Source organism: Carcharhinus amblyrhynchos, chromosome 14 (genome assembly GCF_965287045.1).
Source record: "Carcharhinus amblyrhynchos chromosome 14, sCarAmb.v2.hapA, whole genome shotgun sequence".
Lineage (NCBI taxonomy): Eukaryota > Metazoa > Chordata > Chondrichthyes > Carcharhiniformes > Carcharhinidae > Carcharhinus > Carcharhinus amblyrhynchos.
In genome coordinates, this window is record NC_137337.1 from 21,016,414 (window position 1) to 21,033,416 (window position 17,003).

General features: G+C 44.5%; 1 protein-coding gene across 4 annotated transcripts in view; it reads right to left on the reverse strand.

The window, feature by feature from the left end:
- Window positions 1–17,003, reverse strand: part of LOC145352475 (sodium/potassium/calcium exchanger 4-like) — a 274,927-nt gene that overhangs the window by 41,972 nt on the left and 215,952 nt on the right. For all 4 annotated transcript variants that reach the window (XM_080202379.1, XM_080202377.1, XM_080202380.1 and 1 more), the window contains exons 7-9: window positions 16,819–16,893; window positions 3,662–3,687; window positions 166–219 (exon numbers count right to left, since the gene is read on the reverse strand). In XM_080202379.1, coding sequence (XP_080058505.1) covers window positions 166–219; window positions 3,662–3,687; window positions 16,819–16,893 — 155 coding nt within the window. The remainder of the gene's footprint in view (window positions 1–165; window positions 220–3,661; window positions 3,688–16,818; window positions 16,894–17,003) is intronic.

Here is a 17,003-nt window from a genome sequence, read left to right on the forward strand (position 1 = left end):
CCAAAAAAAAAGTGACATTGAATCATTCCAAATGTATTAAAATTCAGGCTTTTCATTTCAGATATAAATCGGAACCACTGAAGTTAGGCAAATGCACCTCCGGCGGCATTGTATTTTGCATATTTATGAGCAAAACTAAAATAAATAAGTAAATAGGAAACTTACTTCATCACAAGGATATAGCCTACATACATCAGGATCAGGAGAAGGCCTTCCCACCTCAAAGAAAGAAGCAGGGTATTACTGGTTCGTAATAGAGCACAAACAATACATTTAAACTCTTGCCTCAGTTGGCAGCACTGTGCTAGTGCAATTTAAGTGAATGTACCAGTTTAAAACATCCTCCCGACAACAGTTACAGGAAGATATGCAGCCTTTCCATGGAATGGCCAATTTTAAGGACAGATTGTCTTTGCAGTTACACTGCTGGCTTACTCCCATCAGCAATCTGAGGACAAGGAGTGCAACTGAAATAACTCCTCTGATGCCCCTACACTACATTCCCTTTATTTATAAATTCCATTCCACTGCTAAGAGTGCTTCAGGTACAAAGTCAGAATCCAGAGTGCAGTATACAGGTGAGGTTCCCAGATTGGCACTGATTGCCTGCCCAAACTCTTTGGCCACCCAAATAAACTAAACTAAATTAACGAGGGGACAAATTAAAAGGGGCAGCTCCCAAAAAGAAGGGAACCGCCCAAAACATAAGATAAAATAGAAAGGAAACTTAAAACATCAAATCAAAATGTGATTAAAGGGGCCAATAATGCACCCCAGTCCCTGTGGTGCCCAGCAGGCGTGGAAGGCATTAACGGTTCCCTTGGACACCACATGCTCCCTCTCCAGGGGGACCCGGCCACGTATATAGCCGCAGTAGAGAGATGGACTGTTGGGTCAGACCACCCCCCTGTCGCCCACTTGACCTGCTTATGTCAAGCTTTGCAAGGCCTAGCTGCAGATTCACAAGGAGGTCCTTCTCCTTCCCTGCCCCCCTCGGCACCAGATGCAATCAGGGAGCTCAAACTCCACGAGACCAAACTGATGGGCCTTGTTGAGGTCATTACAGTAATCAATGGAAAGGACCACAAGTGGTTGAGAAAACCCTTGCTGGGAAAGGAAGCAGTCAGACTTATTCAAGCTATCTGTCGTTGTTATTCTACAACCAGATGCTAGGAGCTGCCTCAGAGCACCTGGGGTGAATCAGCAAGGAGTGTCCATGGAAAAATATCCGACTATTGCTTGGGACTAAGCTTGGTTTGTCTGCCAAAGGTTCAAAGCTAACCATGCTGAGTCAAACACTCATGTTCAATTGCTCCAATGCACAATGGACTAGAATAACAAAATCACTATATCATCTGCATATATCACTTAACAAAGAGATAACTAAACTTTACTGGCAAAAATATATATCTTAACATTATACTGAATGTATTCTAGAATAGGAATCTTCAAAGCTACATTTATAGTTTATCAATAATATATGATCTTATGAACAATGTATATTTTTAAGTTGAATTTATATCTCGAGATATAGGTGTGTAAAGAAAGGTAAAAAATGGTTTCAGTTTCATTTTGGTTTTGTTTATGAACCTTGCTGCCTGAGACTCTGGATAGACTTGTACTTCAGGTCTTTTGGGTTTGTTTGCGGAATATGGGGGGAGGGGGGTGATTCTCCCAGCTCGCTGCAGTGCTCGAGCAGTTCAGGGGGCCAGGAAACATCAGCAGAGGCCATTTAGCGGGCTCTCCATCGGGTGCCACGACCTCCGCGAGTCTCTGGCCACCGGATTTCCGGCATCGCCAGCTCCACACCGGAAATTGGTGCAGAGCTGATGTCCTTATTTAATCACAATTTAAACATGATTAAAAGCCTCTCCCCCTCCAGGAGTATTTCATTCCAGTGGGGTTTACAAAGCTTTCCACAAACGCTGGAGCTGGCAGCAGGACCCTGCTGGAGTGAAGAGGTGGGCCATAGAGGCACTCCAGGAGATCAGGGGTAAGGGAGGGTGTCTCCTGGACATTGCCAGCCTGGTCTCCTTGCACTGCCCAAGGGGCAAAGTGGCAATGTCCAAGGGGCATCTTGACACTGTCCACTGGGCAGGAGGCAGTGCCAAGGTGGCAGGACCAAAGGAGGCAGGGCCTAATGAGGCCAGAGCCTAATGGGGGTGATCAGTTGGTGTCTGGGGTCCTGTTGTCACTCTGCAGTTGGGATTGGTGGGGGAGGGAGGGAAGGGCTGATTGAGGTTGGCCATCGATGTGGGTTGGAGGCGTCCCTAATGCCAGTGATCGGGCTGTGGGGGACAGCAATGTGAGCTAGTGGGGTTGGCCAGCGATCAGGGGGCTAGCAGTGCGTGGCTACTGCGCACGCATGGTCTCCGCTATGACAGATTGGCGCATGCGCAGTGGGCCACTCAGCCCTATGCTGCCAGCTTCTCGGTGGGAATAGACTCCGCCCACAGGTTTTTGAAGTGCTTCACACTGAGGCATTCTGCAGTGCTCAGAGTGTGGGACATTCAGTTTGAAAATCCCACTAAAAAAAGGCAGGATTTATTCCAGTTTTTACGCAAATTTGGCACTTAGAATTTTTTTGGGAGAGTACTGGCCTACATTTATAATAAGGTCCAATAATCCCTGAAATTAAAAGGGGCTGAAAGTGCAATGATTTTGGAAACAAAAAATAAGTATAATAAAGTTTTCTGTTGCCTAGTGACTGTGATTCAGTGACACCGATAAAGGCAGGAGTTGGGGGAATTGTTCAGTGTGGGACAGAGAGAAGACAGGCTCTCTGACAGGAGAGTAGTTAACTAAATAATCAGTCATCAATAATCATAAGACTCAGTAAACCAATCAGTTTAGCCCAAGGTGTGGAAGAGTGAGTTGAGAGAACTCTGTTTGCTCTGCAGTTGAAGAAATATTGAGTTTAGCCTGTGGCTTCTGGGTGTCTTGGAGAGAAATATGAGTTGGGTGAGAAGCATCAAGTTAATTAATTAATGAATCAATCAATTAAGCTCAGGCATTAACTGGAAGAAAACCATTTGCAACTGTGCCAGTCCCAAACAAGAAGCAGTGTGTCAAGCATGTGGTAACTCCTCACTGCTTTGTGTATCTATAAAGATATTGCTATGGTAAATGGATACTGAGAATTGGAATCATTGTCTGGTGTTTGTGTTGAGATCTCTCCCACCTTTTTGTCAAATGTAAACATATTTCACTTTTCTTATTTGTGTCTGCATTTTATTCTTTGTATTAAAAATTCAGCAGCAGACTCCTGTGAATTTGTTCAGTAACTTTACTCCATGATTATTAAAAAACAATTAGGAGCGATTAAGCCGGGATCATTCAGAAATTTGACATGTCCAGTATTAATATTTGCCGGAAACCTCCGACCTGCGTCCGCGGCTGGGATTCTCCAGTGCTGCTGCAGGGAATGGAGTTTTGGCTGAGTGCCGAATTCTTCATTCCTGCTGGCAGCGGGGCGCATATGGACGAGATCAAAAAATCCCACTCATGAACTGGGATTCTAACAACTAAATACTTACATTACACCATGAAAGCACAAGGTTCCCCAGTTAATGTAATTTAATTGTGCTCAGCTGCCAATGCTGTACAAATACATGAACAAACTCTAACTTTTTGAGGATTATTATTGATTTGTGCTACTTACCACTCAATTTTCTCATCATAGATGAACTGCAAGGAAAGACAGCAATTAAATAATTCTACTAACCTTGTGGCTCTTTTTCATGTCACAGAATTACCATGCGAGTTGCAAATTGAATTTCATAAATAGCAGTGACCAGGCTGTGACTCTTGAGATTTACTCGACGATATTGTGGTCACCGGTTCAACTCTAAACAGAGCTGCCTGACAGTCGCTAACGTGATGAGTTATGTCACCTCTACATTATGAAACGAGGCAAGATGTTCACTGGGGACAGAACTGAATCTGCAGCAGTTCCTTGTCTGTATGCCACCATCCTGATGTGGAGGCTGAGAATCATAGGATCCCTACAGTGGAGAAGTAGACCGTTCGGTCCATTGAACAACAATCCCACACAGGCCCGATTCCCGTAACCTCATATTTATCCTAGCTAGTCCCCCTGACACGCAGGAACAATTTAGCACGTCCAATCCACCAAACCTGCACATTTTTGAATTGTGGGAGGAAACCAAAGCATTTTGAGGAGACCCACACAGACACAGGGAGAATGTGCAGACTCCACACCGAGAGTCACCTGAGGCCAGGTTTGAACCCAGGTCCCTGGCATTGTGAAGCAGCAGTGCCACTGTGCTGCTTCACATGGTCTAGTCCACTACTTGTGGATAATATATGAGCATTGTTTGATAATGTATGAGCTTAAGTTACTACAGTAGGTTTCATTGCTAGTGGAAAACAGCAGCTCCAAACTCAGTGTAGGTAGGTGCAGGATGTTAAAATTTAAATTTTGTTTACATTGATTCCAATTTTAATTTATTTAACTCCTTCCATCCCTGCTGCTCATCATTTTTGATGACTGACCAGCTATTCTGCTCCCAGAACTCTCGTCGATCCCACTCTGAAACTACCCACTGATTCACACAGGACAGAAGTGTTGCTGGATTCTGGAGTGTTAGCGATGGAAAGGTGGTAGGACTGGAGGGTCTTAATGACATTACTGTTACTAGAGAGGTGGTGCGCGACAGACTGGAGGGGCTGATTGTGGACAAGTCCCCAGGACCGGATGGAATGCATCCGAGGGTTCTGAAAGAAATGGCGGAGGTTATAGTGGATGCCTTGGTGGTTATTTTCCAGACGTCGCTGGATTCCGGGGAAGTGCCGGAAGATTGGAAAGCGGCTAATGTTACGCCGTTGTTTAAGAAGGGTGCCAGGCAAAAGGCGGGGAATTATAGGCCGGTTAGTTTAACGTCTGTGGTAGGTAAAATGTTAGAATCCGTCATTAAGGAGGAAATTGCGAGGCATCTTGAAGGGAATTGCTTGATAGGGCAGACGCAACACGGTTTCATTAAAGGGAAGTCGTGTCTGACAAATTTACTGGAGTTCTATGAGGATGTGTCTAGGGCGGTGGATAGAGGAGAGCCGGTGGATGTGGTCTTTCTGGATTTTCAGAAGGCGTTTGATAAGGTACCTCACAAGAGGTTACTGCAGAAGGTCAGAGGACATGGAGTTGGGGGTAGGGTGTTAGCGTGGATAGAGGATTGGTTGTCAAATAGGAGGCAGAGAGTGGGGGTCAATGGGTGCTATTCGGATTGGCGGTTTGTGACTAGTGGGGTGCCCCAGGGGTCGGTGCTGGGGCCTCAGCTATTTACAATTTATATAGATGATCTGGAGGAGGGAACCGAGTGTAGGGTGTCGAAATTTGCTGATGACACCAAGATTGGGGGAAAGGCAAATTGTGCGGAGGGTGTGGAGAGTCTGCAGAAGGATCTAGATAGGCTGGGCGAATGGGCCAGGAAATGGCAAATGGAATTTAATGTTGGCAAGTGTGAGGTGGTCCACTTTGGTAGGAAGAATGGTAGGAAGGACTATTACTTACGTGGCGAAAAACTGCAGCAGGCGACGGTGCAGAGGGACCTCGGGGTCCTTGTGCATGAGTCGCAAAAACCCAGCCTGCAGGTGCAGCAGGTGGTCAGGAAGGCGAATGGGATGCTGGCCTTCATAGCGAGGGGGATTGAATATAAAAGTAGGGAGGTCTTGCTGCAGCTGTATAGGGCATTGGTGAGGCCGCAGCTGGAGTACTGTGTGCAGTTTTGGGCGCCGCACCTGCGCAAGGATATTTTGGCCTTGGAGGGAGTGCAGAGGAGGTTTACTAGGCTGATACCGGAGTTGAGGGGGTTGAGCTATGAGGAGAGGCTGAATAAACTAGGCTTGTACTCGCTAGAGTTTAGAAGAATGAGGGGAGATCTCACTGAGACGTATAAGATGATGAATGGGATGGATAGGATAGAGGTGGAGAGACTCTTCCCGCTCAAAAAAGACAGTAGGACTAGGGGGCACAGCCTCAAGATAAAGGGGGGGCGGTTTAGAACGGAGTTGAGGAGGAACTTCTTCACTCAAAGGGTGGTGAATCTCTGGAATTCTCTGCTCGTTGAAGTGGTGGAGGCTGCCTCGCTAAATATTTTTAAGAAGCGGGTTGATGGGTTTTTGATAAGAGAGGGGATTAAGGGTTATGGGGAGAGGGCGGGAAAGTGGAACTGAGCCACGACAGATCAGCCATGATCTTATTGAATGGCGGGGCAGGCTCGAAGGGCCAGATGGCCTACTCCTGCTCCTATTTCTTATGTTCTTATGTTCTTATGTATCCCTGCACCTTGCAGTGAAATGTTTTCCCAAAGTGTGACAGCTTTCCGAAATGGCCGTACCAAATCCGGAACTTCCTATGTGTGCTTAAAGACAGATTGCATCTTAAATTCACAGCAACAATTCACATTAACATTGGGCCTTTAATGTATCTTTAATACATCCCAGAATGTTAAAAAAAATCCAGAAAACAAGCTAAAATCCTGAATATTTGACAAGATAAATCACAACTTCTTAACACCAGATTTGTTAGTCCAGAGCTTGTGACCATATAAATACGATCCATTTTCATACGTCACTTTTACTTCACAATCCCATTTGTGTGACACATTGACCTGAAATTCTTCAATAAAATCTGTCCAAATTATTGGCAGCCTTGCTTTTTCTGCCCTATGTGAAATTTAAAAACCTTGTCTCATTCAATGAGAATATTAACAAGCTGTAGCTGCATTAATGATAGAGCCATTTGCATTCTGTACATACCACCACCCCTTATAGGGATGATCTGTATTTCCATAAAACAAGTGTCATTACATATTCAATGTTGGTACTGATATTGGTCATTTACTTTTATTTTGCCCATAGGAATGAATTAACTTGGAACCATCCCTATGTCATGTGAAGTTTGCTGTCAACCCTACAAGAACTTAGCATTTATTGACTGCCTGCCTTTGAGGTACTGTCTAAGATTCCAGATACCTCTTTGATAGCTCGATACAAGAACACCCAGGTTTAAGCCGGCAGCAAAAACTTGTAGATTTGGAATTAGGGTACTTTGAAAAATGAGTTTTAAAACCAGGTGTGTCCAGAGCTATGTGAAATGCGAACTTGATATTTTTATCACATAGAAAAATTAAAATCAGACATTGTATCACAAAGAGTATAAGAGTATGTTAATGAGAATTAACTAAATAGGTGCATTTGAACAACCTTTGAGATTCTGCACACAGTAGGACTCCAGATCTTAGTGACAACAACCTAACATAATTGCATCTGCATTATTATTGAGGTGCGGTAACAGCGTGTTTGCATTACAGGACGCGTAATTCAAATGCTCTTGGGTCCGGGGTTTGAATCCCGCAATGGCAAATGATGAAATATGAATTCAATAAAAATCTGGACTAATGATGACCACTGTCAATTGTTGTAAAAATCTATCTGGTTCATTAATATCCTTCAGAGAAGGAAATTAGTCATGCTTATTTGGAATGGCCAACATGTGATTCTGGACCCACAGCAAGAGGGTCTGGAATCAGCAAGCTACTTAGTTGCCAAACCTTTACAGGAAAGTCAAATAAGAATAAGGCTGGATAGACCACCATGCAACAACCTCGGTGCTGGAAAAGCAAAAACACCTTGCCCAATGAAAAGAATGAAAATCTTATCTTTGCTTTTCTTAATTCATTTGTGGGACATGGGCATCACTGGCTGGCCAGCATTTATTGCCCAGTCAATCACATTGCTATGGTTCTGGAGTCACATGTCAGCCAAACTGGGTAAGGACAGCAGATTTCCTTTCCTAAAGGACATTAATGAATCAGATGCGTTTTTCCCACAATCGATGATGGTTTCATAAATAAAACAAAATTACTGCAGATGCTGGAATCTGAAACCAAAAGAGAAAATGTTGGAAAATCTCAGCAGGTCTGGAAGCATCTGTTGGGAGAGAAAAGAGCTGACGTTTCGAGTCCAGATGACCCTTTGCCAACTTTGACAAAGGGTCATCTCGACTCAAAATGTCAGCTCTTTTCTGTCCCTACAGATGCTGCCAGACCTGCTGAGATTTTCCAGCATTTTCTCTTTCGGACAATGGTTTCATGGTCATCAGTAGATTCTTGCACTTTTCCCTGAGGCAGACCAGACCAAGGCAGGACTTTTCCAGTCTCCCACTACCCACCTCTGAAGGGAATCCAACTAGCAGTCTCTTCTTCGAACTGCGGATAATCTTCATCACGTTATGTGATGCTACAATGCATGTTAAATGTGATGGACTGAGAACAAGTGTGGCAGCTTGTATGGGTATCCATGGGGCAGTGTGGGTCATAAGCCGGGCCCGGGATAGGGTGGGGAGAGCAAGGTGAAAAAGACATTGGGGAGCCCAGGCTCAATTCATGATTCTTTCCTTTGCTTTTTTCACCAACACATCCACTCTCTATCTCAAGTGGTCATCTGGAAATCTGGAATGTCCACTGAGTGCTCTGCTCTGGAGCCAAGTCCCAGTGGTCAAGACCCAACTGAACTGGAGCAAGAGCCCGAGTTGGTGCAGCTATTCCTTTGGACTGAGTGCATTCTGGGTGATATAGTTTTCCCTTGACCAAAGTCCCACCATCCTGTGCAGGCACCAGCTTCCTAAGCGATTAGCCGACCCAAACAGCATTGCAGAGATGTTCAAAGGAAGCTGTCAGAAGGAAAAGCAGCACTGGTCTATAAACAGCAAGAGAGCATTGCTAAAAGCTGCTTAAGGTTGGTCTACTTCACCTTACTATTTAACGATGAAGAATTAATGGTTGAGATATACTTATCCAGTGACAATTGGCTACTAATTACTGTGTAGAGAATTCAACAAAACGTGGCAACTAGATAGTGTCTGCTAGTAGAAATTTTAATAGGTAACGAAAAATTTGATTTTTAACAATCTTTGAATTCATTATACAGTTTAATAATTAATTTAGTTCAAGAAATATGTGTGAAGCATCTTATTGTAGGGGAATTCATTCTCAACAAGGACAATGGTATGGAAATTGACAGAATGAAGTGCGGCTACAGCAGTGACATCCTTTAGAGATATCAATAATGTGAGAAACAATGAGCGTAATGTAAAAGCAGTTTGCAAACATCAAAGTCTTGCTGTGATTAATCCAGTGAAATTTCTGCAGGGTGCTATCTGAGATTTAAGAGGCTGTTATTCAACTTCAGATCTATTTTTCCTAAGGGCTGCTTAAGGTTGGTGTACAGGCTGATTCCGGGAATGTCAGGACTGATGTATGAGGAGAGGTTTACTGGGTTATGATTGTTTTTACTGGAGTTCAGATGAATGAGGGGGGACCCATGAAAGACTGGTGAGCCTGTGGAATTCATTATCACAGGTAATAGTTGATATCAAAATACTGAATGTATTCAAGAGGCATATAGCACTTGGGGTGAACGGGATCAAAGGTTACGGGAGAAAGTAGGATTAGATTATTGAGTTGGACAATCGGCCATGATTGTGATGAATGGCGGAACAGGCTAGATGGGCCGAATGGCCTTCTCCTGCTTCTATGTTTGTTTCCATATACTTCATGTCACTATTAAATGATGAAGAATTAATGATTAAGACATACTTATCCAGTGACAATTGGCTGTTAACTATTGCAGAGAGAATTCATCAAGACATGGCAACTAGATAGTGTCTCCCAGTAGAATTTTTAATTGGTATTTTAACAATTATCTTTGAATTCATTTCACATTTTGAATTATTTAGTTTAAAAAAAATGCGTAACTGGAAGAATTAAGATCCTCGATTTGAACTAAAATAAAAAAGCAACTATACTTTCTTTCTGAGGCTTTGATATTCAATGTACTAGGTTACCTTTTTTTTAATTCGCTTCTGGGACTTGGGCATCGCTGGCTGGGCAGAGTTTATTGGCCATCCCTAGCTGCCCAAGGACAGTTGAGAGTCAACCACATTGCGGTGGGTCAGGAGTCACATGTAGGCCAGATCAGGTAAGGACGGCAGAATTCCTTCCCTAAAGGACATTCGTGAGCAGATAGGCTTTTCCGACAATTGACAATGGCTTCATGGTCATCAGTAGATTTTTATTGAATTCAAATTCCACCATCCGCCGTAGCAGGATTTGAACCCGGGTCCCCAGAACATTAGCTGAGTTCCTGGATTAATAGTCTAGTGATCATACCGTTCAGCCATCGCTTCCCTAAAGGACATCTGTCCTCCTCCCCACCAATTTGCTGTTAGTGGTAATTTGAATTAACGTTGCTGAAATCACTTTTGACAATTCGTGACTTTTATTTACTCAAATGAAGCATCAGGCTTTGGGAACAAGTAATTACTTTTGAACCCTGGTTCACTGAGCAGTTTATAAGGTGCCCCAGCCCAGCCACACTAAGTGTAATTAAAAATGTGATGCCAACTTGGTGAAGTTAGAGACTGCTTGGATGCTGAACAAGACGCAAGTGAAGGGTGTCATGGAATATCCACTTTTCTTTAAAAGTGCAGCTCCAACAACACTACAGTAATTTGAGAAAGTAGACAACTTGTTTGGCACCCCATCTAGCATCCCCAGCTCCTCTGTCCACTCCGACCTGTTCCGGGGGATCCCCACGGCAGGTTCACGTCTGGGTGAACCTGTCGTAAACCGTGCTGATGTGACATCATGTCGGTGTGGTTTCAATATCTGGCAAGGGGGGGGCAGGGGGTAATAATATTAAAATATGTTTAAATGAATGCAAATCTGGTTCACGCCCGCTAAGGATTGAACCCGATGACATTGCTGGTGAGGGGCGGGAAGACCTGGAATCATGACCTCACCAACGAAAACCATGACTTCCGGATCTTGAGCCAGCCCCCTTCACCCCCACTTCCCACCGGCATGCTGATGCAGGAGTGGGCTCCAGATCACTCCTATTATCTGCTGAACGGTATGCTTTCTTATGAATCAATGGTTCTGACAATATAGCTCAGTGCCAATGCTGCTATATATCTGTGGTCTCAACTGGAGGTTGGCAGTTCTGGGGTGTAGACCACACTATGGTATGAGAATGGAAGGTGCAAAGAAACAATCGTTTATTTTTTAGAAATGAATAGACACTCATTCTCTTCTTAACGGATTTGCTGAGTGGCCTCCCTAGTGGTTTAAGGAATTTGTACAACGAATCAATTTGGGTGGCACAGTGGCATAATGGTTGGCGCTGCTGCCTCCCAGCACCAGGCACCTGGGTTCAATACCAGCCTTGGGTCTGTGTGAAGTTTGCACGCTCTCCCTGTGTCTGCATGGGTTTCCTCCCGGTGCTCCGGTTTTCTCCCACATTCCAAAGATGTGCGGATTAGGTTGATTGGCCATGCTAAATTGATCCTAGTGTCAGGGTGACTAGCAGGGTAAATACATGGGGTTACAGGAATAGGGCCTGGGTGGGATTGTGCAGGCTCAATGGACCAAATGGCCTCCTTCTGCACTGTAGGGATCCTATAATTCTAATGATTCAACCGCCCTGATAAGAAAAATCTCAGTTTTGGTATTTTGTCAATGTTGTACTCACTGTGGTGGTGAACGTATAATTGTTCAGGGTGCCTGCCACATAGAGGGTGGAAACAAAGAGGATGGCTCTTCTTGGTCACCTTCCTGACAGCCCTGTTGGCATGTGATTCCTGTCTTGGAACAGGGTTAAATTCCCCAGTGACAAATCGCCACTCAGCGTGCCAAAGAACACTCAAAGTCAACAAACGGACTGCAAGAATAGCCGCTTGGATGTGGTATCCAAGATATTTCTAATGGACTTTCGACTGGCTTACCGCACCGACTGGAACTGGAAAACCCCAGCCGTTTCTCCCTTCACAGACACTGCCTGACCAGCTGAACATTTCCAGCCCTTTTTTTTAAAGTTTTTACCCCATTCAATAATTGACCTTTGATGTTCCTCCCAGAGGAGGGAATTCCTTTAAGGATAAGGAGATTTCTGTGCGTTACTGTTCCGAAGAAATCGATTGAGGCAGTGGCAGGAAGCCGGCCTAACATCCATTTTGGGAAACTGATTTACTGATCCAATTATTCACAACCTCGCTGGATTTATTATACCAGCAGTTTGCTTTGAGTAAGACTGGCAATTTTCTTGTCGTCTATTCCTTTCTCCGGAGCACAATTTATTTTCTATCAACAACTCCGGAGGAGGCAAAAAACCCCTTCAAATTCAAATTACAGAAAATGTTAGTTCCCGTGAGAAAAGCAGGAAGCTGCTATCCTGGTTCGATACAGAGCCACTTACTCTGGTCACTATAGCGACTGGGACACACTTTCATGTTACAGGAGATAGTACAAAGCATCCATAATTTCAAGGATAGAAGGAGAATGCTTACAGGCCATTTCTATCAGAAACACTTGCCTCCTGATGTGAGTTATTATTGTCTATCCGTGGACTGCCTATTGCTTTTCTAACGTACAGGGGGACTTGTGAGGCAGATAGATGTTGATCTCCTGATAAAATTTGAACCTGAATATTGTTGCTCGAGATATTTGCTCCACTTTATGCATCCATTAAACCAGAAAGGCTATCGACCAGCTGGTTTGTCAACACTGGACAAATTCCAGGTAAAACACCTCAGCTTTCAATTAGGCACTTGACAGCCTTCGGCCTCAACAGCCCTTCAGCTGGTGGAGCGCTAATTCAATTAATAAAATCTGGAATATCAAGCGAAAAAAAACACTAGAGTTCAACAATTTTGCATCGTACTTACTGCTCCCAGGTGCTTGTCACGATATTTTCGTCGCCATTTTAAGTTCCTTCTAGACCCATCTTTCGGGTTAAATTTTAGGTAAGGGATGGCGGCCCTGCCCAAAGTGTAAAAGGTCGAGGGTGAACCACCTCCACTGGGGAGGGTCACCCCGCAACCATCGGCTGCCTTATGGCTCTGCCCCATCAAAGAGGGATTTCCCTTTCCAAAAGCTACCAGCCAAATAAATGGTGCCCACCACTGGGACTGCGGCCAGTCCACCGGAGCCTGGATGAAGATAAGGGTGAAGTTCTTTGCAGGCTTCAGTGAGAAAGGTGAATGACCAGGGATGGTTGGGTAGGGAGGGGGAAACAAAGGGGGCGGATATCTTGTGAGTTGGGGAGGAGACAGGATTCTATTTAACACAGGTTGCCCACATAATAGGCACTCTTCTTTGACACAACGTCAGTCATGGGACTTGGCACTGGCCTCCCGTGCCATTGGCAAATTCCCAGCGGCAACAGGTGGAGGCAATTCAGGGCCCCAATTTGTCGATGGGCAAGTCGCACCACCCCTCCTGCCCCCAATCTTTCCTGGTAAAATAGCCAAGAGTAGGCTGTAGGCACAGTGCCACGGCCATTGCACCTACCTAATTCTCCCCTTCCACCCATCCGTCTGCAAATCCACACCCATTGAAGATATTCATTTCCAGTCCTTGTGTTCATTCATTGCCTCATTATTGTCCTGCATTTGCTTTGTATCCATTTTGCCTTTCAATCACTCCTATCCTCCACCACCTTAATACAGATCTTCCCTTTCTTCCTTGGCTAAATTTTAGGACATGGGTTTTTCAAAGAGGCAAAGAACAATACAGCATGGAAACAGACCTTTTGGCCCAAACAATCCATGCTGACCATGGTGCCCTCACAGCTGGTCCCAATTGGCCCCAGTTTGGCCCATATCCCTCTAATCCTTTCCCACCCATGTACTTATCCTAATACTTTTTAAATGTTGCTATTGTACCTGCCTCAACCACTTTCTCTGGCATCTCATCCCATATATGCATCATCCTCTGCAATGAAGAAGTTGTCACTCAAGTCCCTTTTAAATCTTTCCCCTCTCACCTTAAACCCTCTAGTTTTCAATTCCCCTTCCCTAAGACTATGCGTGTTCATCCTATCTATGCCCCTCATAATTTTATACACCTCAATAAGGTCACCCCTCACTCTCCAAAGTTCCAAAGAATGAAGTCTTGGGCTGGCCAACCACTCCATATAACTCAGGCCCACTAGTCCTGGCAACATCTTTTTATGACAGTTGGCAATGGTTCCATGGTCATCATTAGACTTTCAATTCCAGATTTCTACTGAATTCAAGCTTCATCATCTGCCATGGTGGCATTCAAACCCAGGTCCCCAAATGTCGCCTTGCTCCTCTAGAATACTAGTCCAGTGACAATGCCACGATGCCACTGCCTCCCAGTTGAACAGTGCCATAGTGGTATTGTCACTGGACTGGTATTAAGGGTTACTGGACGGGGTTAATGGTCTTGGTCTGTTCCTAACTTGCTATGGCATCTATCTGAAACGATAACTCTGCTTCCCTCTCCACCGATGCTGAATGACCTTCTGAGTAGTTCCAGCATTTTCTGTTTTAACTCAGATTGCCATCATCTGCAATATTTTGCTTTAGTGTAGACTGCAATCATTCTACAGATGCAAAGTTGATAGTGATTAGTTAGATGACCTTTAAATTAGGATATAACAGGAGGCCTTTCAGCCCATCACACCTGTGCGCTGCAAAAGAGCTATCCTCTAGCTCCCGTTCATGGGGCCCTAATTGTCACCAAATTGTTTTTGATTATTTATCTTTCAAATACATTTCCACTTCCTGTTTAAAAGCCATCATGAGATCGGCATTCTCCAGCCTTTCATGCTGGCGGGACTTTCCAGTCCTGCTGGTAGCACACCTCCGCCGGCATGGGGTAACATCAATGGGAATTCCCATTAACTGTGGTGGGACTGGAAAATCCTGCTGCTGGCAAAGAACACGCCACCTCCTGTCAGCAGAGGGAAACACGCGGTAGGAAGCTGGAGAATCTCACCCATCATGAATTCTACCTCCAACACGGATTCTGGAAGTATATTCTTTGTGGGGTTGAGGGGCGGGGAATTATTGACAAACAACCGAACAACCACTTGGAAAAGAGACCTGCAATAATATTATCAAATAAAAGTGTCAAAGTAATCAGTAAAAATCACTGCTATGTATCTTACACTATTACATAGGGCCATGACTTTGCATTACTATATGTTGGTATGAATGCCAATTACCTTGTATTCAGTACAAATGCCAATCCAGGAGGCTGCAGGCAGAAGCTATCCTTGTCTGAACAGTTTCATGGGAGAGTATCATTAACCCGAATTTAGCAAGTACTTTGTACATAAAGCATAAATGATCAAATGTGAGAAAACTTCAAAAATATTACCAAAACAAGAGTCAGGCTTACAACAACAGGGAAACAAAAGTGCCCATTATCTATCTTTATGCAGAGATAGAACTGACCACACAAAATTATCCCATCTTCTTTTCCATCTCCAATGTCACAGGTTCCGTTCAACTAACACTGCAACAAAACGCCTTTGTTGCTCTCTGCAATATAGTATGCTTGCAGAAGTACGTGGGGATGAAATCCTATTAATATGTCCCTCTGCCTCAGCTATTTACCATTTATATAGATGATCTGGAGGAGGGAACTGAGTGTAGGGTGTCGAAATTTGCTGATGACACCAAGATTGGTGGAACGGCAAATTGTGCGGAGGGTGTGGAGAGTCTACAGAAGGATCTAGATAGGCTGGGCGAATGGGCCAGGAAATGGCAAATGGAATTTAATGTTGGCAAGTGTGAGGTGGTCCACTTTGGTAGGAATAATGGTAGGAAGGATTATTACTTACGTGGCGAAAAGCTGCAGCAGGCAACGGTGCAGAGGGACCTCGGGGTCCTTGTGCATGAGTCGCAAAAACCCAGCTTGCAGGTGCAGCAGGTGGTCAGGAAGGCGAATGGGATGCTGGCCTTCATAGCGAGGGGGATTGAATATAAAAGTAGGGAGGTCTTGCTGCGGCTGTATAGGGCATTGGTGAGGCCGCAGCTGGAGTACTGTGTGCAGTTTTGGGCGCCGTACTTACGCAAGGATATTTTGGCCTTGGAGGGAGTGCAGAGGAGGTTTACTAGGCTGATGCCGGAGTTGAGGGGGTTGAGCTATGAGGAGAGGCTGAATAAACTAGGCTTGTACTTGTTAGAGTTTAGAAGAATGAGGGGAGATCTCATTGAGACGTATAAGATGATGAATGGGATGGATAGGATAGAGGTGGAGAGACTCTTCCCGCTCAGAAAGGATAGTAGGACTAGGGGGCACAGCCTCAAGATAAAGGGGGGGCGGTTTAGAACGGAGTTGAGGAGGAACTTCTTCACTCAAAGGGTGGTGAATCTCTGGAATTCTCTGCCCATTGAAGTGGTGGCGGCTACCTCGCTAAATATTTTTAAGACGCGGGTTGATGGGTTTTTTATAAGAGAGGGGATTAAGGGTTATGGGGAGAGGGTGGGAATGTGGAACTGAGCCACGACAGATCAGCCATGATCTTATTGAATGGCGGGGCAGGCTCGAAGGGCTAGATGGCCTACTCCTGCTCCTATTTCTTAGGTTCTTATGTTCTGCTGGGTGCGATAACCCCCATGATCTGCATGCGGAAATCACTAATTGACCTCTGAGTTGGGTTCGTTGAATACGACTTATTTCCAATACCGAGCCCTGCATAAAGCAAGACCATGAGAGGGTCCATTAACCATTTAGTCTTGGTTGAGATCTGTCGTGTTCAATTTAGGCTTGTGGCTGTTGTTTTATTTTCATTTTGTGCAATAAAGCACGGTTCCTCCATAGCCGACTCCTGGAATTATTATAATGGGATGTAATTGAACCTGCTAATATAGCCCTTGATATGTATAGTTGCATCTGGTAATATACCACTTGAGAGTACTAGACTATCAGAAACCATTGACACATCCTGCATTTACCGCTGTGCACGGTGCCCTTTGTTACTTACCACAATAAGTAGAATCACCGATATGGTGTAATATAACGAATCCCTGAACACAGACCATTGTGTCAGATACACAATCTGCAAAAGACAAAAATGAGGCGACTGAAAAAGAAGCTGGGATTTCTCATGAGAACTTCTCACATTTTGATCCTATGGCTATCTCCTGAGCATTCAACCCTTTCAATCCT